The 11522-nt window shown below is 42.6% G+C and overlaps 1 protein-coding gene across 1 annotated transcript; it reads right to left on the bottom strand.

The window, feature by feature from the left end:
- Positions 1-3943: 3943 nt before the first annotated feature.
- On the bottom strand, positions 3944-10783 carry atxn1l (ataxin 1-like). The gene is made up of 3 exons (XM_034116502.1): positions 10678-10783; positions 8204-9351; positions 3944-7492 (listed from the first exon to the last, which is right to left on the bottom strand). Exons 2-3 carry the CDS (start codon positions 9227-9229, stop codon positions 6065-6067), a joined length of 2454 nt encoding a protein of 817 aa, XP_033972393.1. The 5' UTR covers positions 9230-9351; positions 10678-10783; the 3' UTR covers positions 3944-6064.
- Positions 10784-11522: the final 739 nt, after the last annotated feature.

Here is an 11522-nt window from a genome sequence, read left to right as displayed (position 1 = left end):
ACTGTGGCGCCTGTGGTCTGACATATTATTGCAGAGGAAGTACTCTGAAGTGGTGCTGGTGTTTTATGAGCAGCTCTCTCAGAATGGATTAGGTAAGCACTGCATGTCGTGAAACTGCACTTGTCCTAGAATGGTTCGATATGAGCTTGTGTACTGTTAGTTTATGCCTGCCTGTTTTTTACAGTTTATTCAAAAGAAAAATGTTGTCAAAAAAAAGAAAATGTTGGCCTTTCTATATTAATTCTATCAGGATTTCCTCTCAATGTCCATGTTTACAAAACAAATGTCTGAACAAAGGCCAAATGAATGAGCTAACTGCTAATGGGAACATTCATGCTTGCTGCGATATCAATGCATTCTGACTGGATGCCATCCTGTTACTGGAGTAACAGATGTACAGATCGTGATGAAACCTGGTAAAGAATGTGGAAATAAACATTAACTTTACTATAATGGTATTGTCCAGTCTCGCTTCCCTCATTTTGCTTTATACACACAAATGCACAATTGATTTGAATGGAGACGCTGACCAAGCATTTCTTTAACAAGAGGTGTTCTCTTAAAATGCAAAGGGTAGGTGGAGTTTAACGTTCAATGTTTAGGAATAATTATGCTTTACTGTTCGTTTGTGGTCTTTCTGAGGTTCTAGTCCACGAAATCTAAAATAAATAGAGAAACATGGCAGGTTTTGAGGAATAAAATAATGCATGCAAATGTAAATGAAGTCACCATGAAATACTTACAGCTTAGTAGACATTTAAATGCCACTGAATTCACAGTTTATCAGTCGTTTACTTTGAAAACCTTCCATCTGATTGTTTAAATTTAGCTTTTTTTTTTTAAATGTTTAGGCAATTTCAAGTAGTGCAATTTTAACCATGGGTTTCTTTAAATTGGTTCAATTTCAATAACTTGAAGTACATTTTTTTTTAATTTACATGATTTTTGAGATCAGATATCAAAACCAAATATAAATCAAAATCAAGTTTTGCAAATCCCACCACTTAAAATGATCTGTACATTGCAGATCAAAATTTAAACCACATAAATAAATATAATTTTCATATTTCAATGCTATATACTTGGTGGCATTTAAAATAAAGTAGTGGTTAGATTTGTATTACATTGAGTTGCTTATAAGACTCAAGTTACTATACATTAAATGCATTTGCCAGCTGTACTTGATACTGTAAAGATCAAGTTTTGACATTCAAATCTAATTTAAACTCCCTAACCCCGTATTAAGAAGCTAAATGAATTCCCCCATAACCATCTGCAGCATTATCATGGTTTTATAAAGAGAAGTACAAAACACACAAATGCAACCAAAGAAACACAGCACACAGGTTGGATAATAGTTTATATTTATATTTGTATATATATATATATTATATTGTGTTTACTTAACAAACATGGTAAATGCAATGTCTCCAAGTTAGCTGTAACAATAAAAATACAATATCTTTGTGTCCTTAAAGTACATAGAATTAAAACAGCAAAACAAAAACAAAACCGCCCTAAGTAGTTCACAGAGAGGTACAAATATACAGTACAAATCTATTTTATTCAAAAACCGTACAAACAGAAATGAAACAAAATAGAGATATTAATGCTTTGTTAAAGTCAGGTAGGTGTAGGGTATTCTAAGGGAGCACTTTCGGTCGACAACTCTAAGGCTTCTGATAAAGATCAATACATATTGGTACGGCCATACGATATTAAAACTCACTATACAAAGTTTAACAACCTGGATTATACTTGAGGATTGAATGTTACATTTACATCATTGCATATATTTTGCAGATTTAGGCATTTTTAAAAATAAAAAGATGCTGTTTTTTGATAGTTGCACGTCACTTAAAAAGCCTTGTGCCAAAAATAAATCTGAAAATACACTTCTCTAAAACTTTGAACCGTTCTTGTTTTTCCCCATTTAACTGGACATCAGACACCTACATCTTCCTAGATTCACTTTTGCATTAAATGCTGGATCAAACAGGAAGTAGTTCACAAGAGGAGTTACGATCCCCACTGCCAGCGTCACAAGACTTGATAAACCATGACATCACCACCGATGGAGCGCTATCTGTCTTATCCTATTACTAAAAACCTAGAGTCTGTTGTCCAGAGACTGGGGGAGGGGGGGGGAAAGCACAAGACATCAAACACTATCCATTAATTCAAAAAGGGTAAAAAAAAACTACTGAACTTGTGCAACCATAAAAACAACATTAGCGTGTGTTTGGAAATAATGGACTGCCCTTCTTTGCTGACACTTGTAAACACCTTGTAAAAAGTGCAGAGAAGAGCTTCCATTTACACACAACAGGAATGAAAGGCAAGTAAAAGAGTGTATTAAAAATGTAAAGGAATTTATAAAGAAGAAGAAAAACGGCACGCTAACACAAAGTTGCAGGTTTCATAGAAGAACTGTCTTGGGCTCAAAAGGAATAAACCGTCACTCTTTGAGAGATATGGATTTGTGCTCCGAAGCGTGAAAGTGTCAGAGCGAGACATTTCTGATTTGCTCTTAGTCTCAAAATGGAACAGCACGTTTACCAGAAGCCTTATTCCATTATTTCGATTTCACACATTGTACAAAGCAGAGTTTAAGGCATTATCGACAAGCATCATCAAAGCTATCTATACAACAAACAAAACAGCTATCTACAGAAACACACACAACCTGCAATTTCTCTGTGATTTTGTGTGCTTTTCATTTTCAAACTCTTCAATTTACCAACAGTTAGAAGTTGAAAACACTGTAAAAGGAGGGCGTTTAGTGCAATTACTCACAGCAACAGACGATCAGTGATGTGAATACGATTTAATCGGACATCTTGGGAGAAGAAGCTTTTCTGCTTAACGTGGCTGACACTGCCAAAAAAAAAAACACAAAAGGCTCGAGGCAGAACAGGAGGGTCTGCAGTGAGGGTCTGCAGTGAGTCACACTATTTAAACCCCAACAAATGCATTGTGATTAACTAAATGTTGAAGTGGTGTAGCAATTGGGGCAAAATGAATGCTTAAAGAACACAAGAAAATGAGTGACACAGAGTGCTTTTTCTCCGACAGTAAAAGCTTCCTGGAATATAGGAATATTGGGACTACCGAGAAAAAAAAGAAACTAGCAAAACAAAATACTGGTTTGTATTACAAAAAGGTAATTAAAAGCAACATTCTATAACCAGACATTAGACTAAAATGACTGCATCTGCCCTACTGCTTCACAGAGTTGAACTTAAGACAATAAAGCGTACAATACTGAGTTTACTGCATAGAAGACGCCACGACTGAGTGAAATGCTTGCAGGTTTTATGTATATTGCTTACAGCAGGAACCAGATGTGATGAGCCTCGGATGGTTAGACGTGTTCTTGACTTCGACCCCGTTGCTGAGCATTTTAAAAAAGGAAAGGTTCACATTTTTCAAGCCTAGATTAATACAATAGAGACGGTTAGAAAATATTGATACTTGAGTATTACAATAATATACAAATACAGATCCCACTGTTATGATGCTTACTTAGCTGAATGCATATCGTTATACGATAGTTTTCCTAAAATGATATATTAGAAATCCCAATACTTGGCCTGGTTCAATATAGCGACACATTGAAAGTGTAACGCCTCTATCATGATATGCATCTTATTACCAGACTCTTGCAAATACACAATCAGGTCGCAACAGTGAGGACTGCCTAAAAATAATAGAGCACGTTATATAACACTATCTATATGAGCCATTTATCATGTTTCAAGTGATTTATGTCTAACAGGGCAATCTACATCTATAGGGCATGTCAGAAGAGTTTGAAGATACTTAAAACATGTGAACCTGTCCTTTAAAGCTGCGTATAAAGACAACACACAGAGGAAGGGTCTCCCAGTTGATGTGTCTCTGCCTCTGCCTCTGTGGACCCCCCCCCCCCCCCCCCCCCCCCCCCCCCCTCTGCTGACAGAGGGTCAGGCGGTTAACTCGGAGAACCACGAGAGGTGAGGAGAACATGAGAGAGTTGGAGAGGACAGACAGACAACACTTTTGTATGAGGCTGATGGACAGAAAAAAAACCACACAGAACTGACAACCAAGAAATATAACGCGTGAGAAGTGACACGATGTTTTCCCAGAGGTTAAAGCTCTACGACAGGAAAAAGGGAACTGTGTGATTTACTTTTCAATGGGAATGTCTGCGTGAGGAATGCTGTCTGATTATAAACCTCTGAATGATTTAATGTGTGGTCTAATTGCACTTATATTCAATTTCACCCTTTTGGATTTTCCAGTGACAAAAGGATGAACATCTGTCAGGAGGAGGAAACTGCAGCATCCATCTTGGCTAATTTGTAAACAGCGTTAAAAAAAAGCAAGTCAGTTTCTTTTGGCGCTCTCTCACCACAAAACACCGGCAACAATACTTCAAACATATTCCCTTCATTAATGACAAACACCTACTGAACTGTGACTCCTATCAACAAGGTCAGTGTGAAATCAATGAGTGACATCATCCAAGACAATCATAAGATCCACTGGATACAATATACCCTAGTACAAAAGCAAAGGACCGTGTTTGTTAAACACAAGACGGGAGGACAGAAGATAATGATCACAACTTGGAGATGCACTTGAGATAAAAATATCATCAGTGAGATGGAGAATCAAAGAGAAGCTTCTACAAGGAGTTCTTGAGAAATTGGTCATGCATAATTGCTTGTGTAGAATTACTGAAGGAACACCAAAAATAGTGCATCACCTTTAAAGGTCAGGGTTCAAAAAAGGGTCAGATCTGACACCTTGGATATAAAAACAGCCCACGATGACAGACTCCCTGAGGGGGAGCCGTACGGCCGGGTGCTGTAAAACAAATATTGCTTTCATTTGGTAACGGAGCAAAGACAAAAACCTGGTCGCTGACCCACTCGCATGCAGGGTTTCTCTCTCACAGGTGGCTTTGGTGAGGACCAGCCAGTGCCTCCTCTGAAAAACACACATTTGCTTTTGGTGGAGAGAGCTTTGAGGTATAGAGAGGAGGGGGGGGGGGGGGGGGGGGGGGGGGGGGGGGGGGGGGGGTGCTGACACTGCTGAGGAAGTGATTCTTCTAAGGACAACACTATGGATATTCTCACTGATGATACTGGAATGCAGGATATCTCTACTTATCATAGAGAACAAAGCATTGTTCCAATTTCTGGCTTTTATGCAAACACATTCACAAACATAGATTATACCCGAGGGGGGCATGAGCTCATTTTTTTTTTTTTTAGTAGAAACTGATTGCTGAACAGACACATTGATTGATTTATCACTATTTCGATTGTAAGACAAGTGGGACGTGCCACACTTCGCCTGAGAGAGGATCTCATTCTTTGCAGACTCGCCTCCTGAAAAGGAAGGAGGGGAGAGACTATCTCTGCTGACAGCAGAGGTTTTTTTTATCTCCTGCCAGAAAAGCATAATGTAACATAACCTGACAGTTAGCATCAACAGTGCCAACAGCACTGCAGGAGCCGCTGCGTCAGCAACTGCACTCGTTTTTTGGGTAAATGCTTCTGAAGAAAACAGGATCTTAGGAATGGAGGAGATGAAAGATCGCTGGCTGGGATCTTTAAAAAACATCAGAACCTGCCGAGGTGTAGCTTCACTCTGCTACTAACACATTCTTCGTAGTCCTTGGTCTTCCAAAGAGGAAACAAGAGTGCTCTGAATGTGATGGTAACCTCAAGCATGGGAATGAGGAAGTGGCGACAAAGGAGGGAGGGAGGAAGGGAGGAAGAGGAATGCAGTGTGCGAGGACTATGGTGGGCATTGGATCCGCTACATACTTTCTACTCAGCTCGTCAGCTCCCTGTCAGACCTGAGCTGGCTGGGAAACCACAGGCTCGTGTCCTTTGGCTGAGTGACGACCGAACAAACCAGAACTCCTCACCAGATAGACAAAGATCTTGTATTTTTGTATAATCTAGGTGTGCAAAATCTCAAACAATCTGAGGCTACATTCGCACTTTTTTCTTTTTTTCCTCTTTCTCTCCTTGTCAGACTCTTTCACGTGCTACCAAAAGTGATGCTACTTCCCTGCATTAGAGCGCCCCTCAATAGACAGTTTGACCTCCTGGGGGATGAAAGAGGGCCTCGTGTGTCCAGAGGTGCTTATTTGAGGGCGTGGCCCTTCGTCTCCCTTCATACCATATCTTTGGAGGCCAGGTGAGGACCAGCGTCTCTGAGAAGCACCTAGTGCAGCCTGCATTGCTCCCAGCCCGGCCCCTGCAAAAGCAGAGCCCTCTGTGTGCAGGTGGTAACTGCTGTGGCTCCTGGGGTGCTCTGCTGAGGTCCTACTTGGTCTTATGGGGGACTCGGAGAGCCCAGCGGCCCCGTAATGCGTGGCTTCCTCCTTATCGACCGCCTCCTTCTCACCGTCCCTCTGTCTTTCTCTGTGGATGCGGTCCGGCCTGAAATGAGATGGAGGCCGGGACTGTTGAGGGGCAGGGGGCCCCATGAGCTGGTGACCAGGCCCTGATGAAGCATTGGTTTTGCTTAAAGTCCTGGACATGTTCTGCTGCTGTTGTTGTTGTTGTTGTTGCTGTTGTGAGTTATGGTGCTGTGGTTGTTTCTGCTGCTGAGGCTGAGGCTGCTGCTGCAGAGTGATGGACACACACACGTCCCCCACCTGCAGGGGGTGGCAGGCCAGGTCGTAGAGCTGCGCCGTGCGCTCGGGGCTGCAGGACGACCAGCCCTGCCCGAACACGAAGAAGGGGTGCTCCGGGGGCACGTCGATGGTCACTTTGCTCTGCTGCTCCCCCACAGTGAAGTGAAGCGAAACCAGACCTGGTTTCTGCTGGCTGGCACGGATGTCCACCACCATGCTGGAGTCGATCTTAAGCCCCCCGCTCACCTCGGCGCTGCGCACAAAGTCCTGAGTCTGCAGGTCCTCCACGCGCTTCAGCTCTCCAGTAGCAAGCTGGATGATGGCTCCCTTCATGAAGTGAGACGGGTTGCTGGGAGCCGAGGCAGGAGCGTGGCTCAAAGCTAAGGCCTGATCCGCTGCCGGCTGGACAGGGGGCTGCTGGGGGGGCTGCTGCTGGGCTGGAGTCGGCTCCACCCTTTCAAGGAGGCACACTCTGGCTGAAGAATCCGAGGCTTTAAAGCCTGGGTTAGGGGAGGACATGGCGACTGAGGCGTTGTTAGACTGTATATGGTAGTGTTGCTGCTGGGGGGGTTGGGGGTGGTGCTGCAGGTGATACTCTAAGGGAATCAAAACTGGTTGCCCATTGGCCAGCACCACAGCGTGGCCGGGTGGTCCTGCTTGCTGCTGGAGAGCGGCCATCCTGGGATCACTGTAACTCGCAGTGTGAGTGGGGAACGCAGTCCGACCTGAAATCATGCCTGTGTTCTCTCCATGGAGATCTCTGGCTCTCTGAGAGAGGTTTAAAGGAGCAAAGGACACCTCTTTCCGCACTTGACTAGAGAAAGCCAAACGGCCAACCACCTGCTGAACCTGGAAGTAGATAAGAGGAATATGTGTCACTTGATTCTGTTGAAACAACATTTTAAATTACACATTTCCCAACACATCCAAATATGATCCCACAGTAGCATCCTGAATCACAGCATCTTATTGCACCTAAAAGGTAGAAATACATTTTATTCATCTCATTCTTCAAACCTTTTTTTTTAGCTTAAAATGAAAAAGGTACGATTATTCTGCCATACCTTTTCTTGTTTTTTTTTATGTCCTAAGATCATAAGAATCTGCAGCTGCTTGCAATGGCCATTATTTGGTATTTATTTACTGTACACCTCCATGTAACCATAATGAACAAAGCTTAGGCACCAAGTGGCAATTGTGTGTGAGCGGTTACCAAATGATCTCCGGAACCACAGCACAAAATTAAGGAAGGAAGCGAGTCTAATATTAACATGTACGACTTGAGTCATTCAAATACTGAGATACAGTTAAGAAACATACTCTAGAATATTCAATAATTATTTAAGAACTACGAGCTGCAACATGTAACAATATTATAAACAGACCAATCAGAAAGGAGCAGGGAAAAGGAAAAACCTTGTTAATCAGGTTATTCTTAATCTCCTCCCATGTAAAAGTCTCTAGATAAAAAAAATATTTCTCCCATCTACTGCTAAAAGTTAGGAAAAGAGATTGACAAGGAATCATGTGTCTCATGAGGAGACTATCAGTGTGTCTTACCTCCAGGTCGCTGTCTGGGCTGCTGCGCTGGCCAGGTGAGCCCCTCTCCTCCAGCCGTCGGTTCAGCCCTCCTCTGTCCTGGCTGTACTCCTGGGCTGCAGAGTTGGATGCTACCTGCAGCAGACGTGCATTTCTGGCAGTGTACGCAGAGTCCAGTACGACTTCCCTCGCTCCCTGCTCTTTATCGCCTCCATTCATCTCTGGCTCATTGTCCTGCTGGGCACTGTGGGAGTCTCTGGTGGCCGCCCTGGCGCCCTGAGGGTGATAGAAGAGTGGCATCCCTCGAGAGCCGAGCTCTGATGCAGGCAGAACTCCCACAGCACCAAGGTGCTGCTGGGCAGATTGCTCTGATGCTGAAACTTTGGCAAAGGTATGAGTGGCTACCTGGGCCTGAGGAGGTGGGGAAACAACACCTTCTGGTAAGACAGAGGGGTAGGGAACAAGGTGGGAGACAGCATGGGACTGAGGAATGGTGCCTGAGGGAGAGATTAATGATCCCGGGACAAAGCCAGGGGGTAGAGCGTAAGGTACGGCTGCATAAGGGGAACTGACAAACTGGAGAGAGGAATGCGGAATCTGGGCATAACCAAGGGGAGGGTAGGAAAGGCCTGGATGCTGCAGGAGAGGGGAGTGTACAGTGTAGGCTTGAGAGATATGGCTTAGCACTGGGTGAAGACTGGTAGGCGCGTAGGTGACAGAGGGAAGAGCCACTTTGTACAGCATACTGTACTGGTCAACTGGCACGCCTTCAGAATTCTCCATCCCATAATGAAGCCCTGGCTGAGCTCGCAGCCACTCTCCCGACGGTGATCCTCCCTGAGTGTCACTGTTGGCTGCAGAGTTCTGGATGGAAACCAAATCATCTTCTCCAACACCACCTCCACCAGCTCTACTGCCACCTCCGCTGCTGCCCCCCCCTGCAGCCCCGGCTCCTCCTGCCCCTCCACCTCCACTGCTGTTACTAACCAGGAGGTCCCTTTTCTTAGGAGGCAGGCACTCCTGGTTGCGTTCCTGAGCGTGTTTCATCGCAATCCTCTGACCAAGCAAGTAGCTTTATTGTACTGCACAGGAAGTGAGAGTTGCAAGCCAGTCAGCCTGCACAGGAACCAGTGTTGAAATCAACTGGCTGACCTTGTCTACCAATTCACCTGGAACAAAAAGCAAAAAAAAACAGGATCTTATTATCATTGTATAATATGAATCATCCATGAGACCTGTGATTCCAGCCCCAAATTCACACATCTTATCTTATTCTACAGTGATAGTATCATAAATAGTATGTGTCTGTTAAACCAACTCTTCTTTGAGAATGAATACAAGTTTGAATAATATAATGATTTTTCAATATGTCAAACAATCCAACAGTTTTCTGCTGTATCACTCTATCTAGTGGACTATTTCTAGATGTGTAAAGTATAGTTTACTCTCAATCCAGCAATCAAAATATAGCTAATCCAGAAACATTTGGCATCTTGACTAGGGTTTCATTTTAAGTTTTGCAAGTTTGAGCAAAGCTTGGGTGGAGAGCATGAGCCTAAATGACTCACCCACCGGAGGTTCAAACACCGTGGGCTTTCCCAACATCAGAAATGTGAAATGGCAAAAAGTACCTCTCTTTTGTAATGTAATGTATGATGCTAAGATATTGTTCAGCATAAGCTGCAGGACGTCCATCCCGTTAAATCACAAAAAAATAAGTACACCAGAAAATATAGCACAAGCAACATCTCAGCGATTACCTCTTAGTTTTACAGTAATTATATAATTATATTCTATCGTAAAAAAACTAACGAAAATTTGATCAACTGTTTTCTGTTGTCCTTTTCATGACAGGTGTACATTCCTGCGCTCATTAAGCAGATAATGTGGATAATAACATTACATTTTGTCATTGGAAGTAATACCAAGAAGCAAGTGTTCTTATTTATGCTAAATGTAACTTCGAACAGCTCTATGTTTGTCTATGATTCAGACTCGAGTCTGTTCCTGGTTTCATTAAACACATTGTCCAGAATACTCAGTAAAACTTTTTACTGCAACAAAACCCTGAACAGCACTGTATAGGAAACCTTTGCTTTATAAATGTCAAGAGTTTTCTTCCAGTTGCCGCTTCACTTCCCTTTAGAGTAACCATGTTTACCGTTAGCTAGCACAGTGGCTGACTTGGCTAAAGTTAGCTAGCACATTCGAGTCGTCATTTTAGCATAAACACAGGAAAGTGACAGAATGACATGTTATACACGAACACTAAACGTATAAGTGAGTTCAAATGATAAATAATGGTATATGAGACAGTTAAGCTATCTCTGTAATGTATCTCTGGGCACCAGCCCAGAGGTTCCGGCTAGTTAGCTCCACGGCTAACACAGCTACAACAAGCTACATTAACTGCCTTCAGTCTTCATAACTAACATGGCAATGGGCAGAAATGCCTATAAAATATGGCTCTGCTTTGAGTCGTTGTTTGCACGTACCTCCAAATGTCATCGCGAACAGGCTTTTCTTTATAAAAAGTTGATATGCGGAGGGACAATTGAAGAAATCAAGGCTAAGGAGTCGAGCCCATTTCGAAGGCCAGCATAGGCGCTCACCAATGACGTCACCAAATTGATTCAATTTCCTGTTTTTTTTTTTCAAGATAGATAAACAGATTGACAGATAGACAGACAGACAGATAGATAGATGGATAGATGGAAAGAATGTATTTCTAACCGAATTATAATGTATTTCCCTTATTGTGATTTTGTACAGTAGGGGGAGCAGGTGTATCTTAGGTTTATCATATAAGAGATACAACAATTAATGTTGACGCTGTGGCTTAGTTGGTCAAAGTGCCTTAAACAGGAGATCCCGGGTTAAAATCCCAGCAGTGCCTCAAACCAACAACTTCCATAGACACATCTACCTGACATACTCAATACTGTATGGAAATGCTTCAAGTAGATTGTACGTGTTTAAGGATACTTCTAAATAACAATCTCAATAACCTTAACCACACCATTTTTTTCCGGTGTTGAGTTCCTCTTTGTCAATCCAAATAAAAATAATGGATAGAATTAAACAAGATGTAGAAGACATCCTGAAATATAAATAAATATGAATTATGAGAGTAGATTGCGACAGTGGTGTTGTGTTGGTTTAAGTGATCCCAGTAGTGCCTGAAAGATGTTCTCTATTTAGAATTATAATTTTAATTTAACTCAACAGCTCATTCAATTAAGTCATCACAGATGATGAGTGTATGCAAGGAGAAAGGAAGGTAGACTCATTATTACAGACACAAAAGGTTGCTCTTTTTTTTTTTCAGAGCCCTCCCAAG

Source organism: Trematomus bernacchii, unplaced genomic scaffold (assembly GCF_902827165.1).
Source record: "Trematomus bernacchii unplaced genomic scaffold, fTreBer1.1, whole genome shotgun sequence".
Classification (NCBI taxonomy): Eukaryota; Metazoa; Chordata; class Actinopteri; order Perciformes; family Nototheniidae; genus Trematomus; species Trematomus bernacchii.
The sequence above is the reverse complement of the archived record's forward strand: the minus strand, read 5'-3'. Positions and strand labels throughout refer to the sequence as shown.

Excerpts from the sequence above, each read along its gene's own strand:
- atxn1l (XM_034116502.1), bottom strand. The coding sequence starts at position 9,229 with ATGAAACACGCTCAGGAACGCAACCAGGAGTGCCTGCCTCCTAAGAAA. Across the intron at positions 7,493-8,203 it reads GCCCAGACAGCGACCTGGAG|GTTCAGCAGGTGGTTGGCCG; the intron begins GTAAGACACACT and ends ATCTACTTCCAG.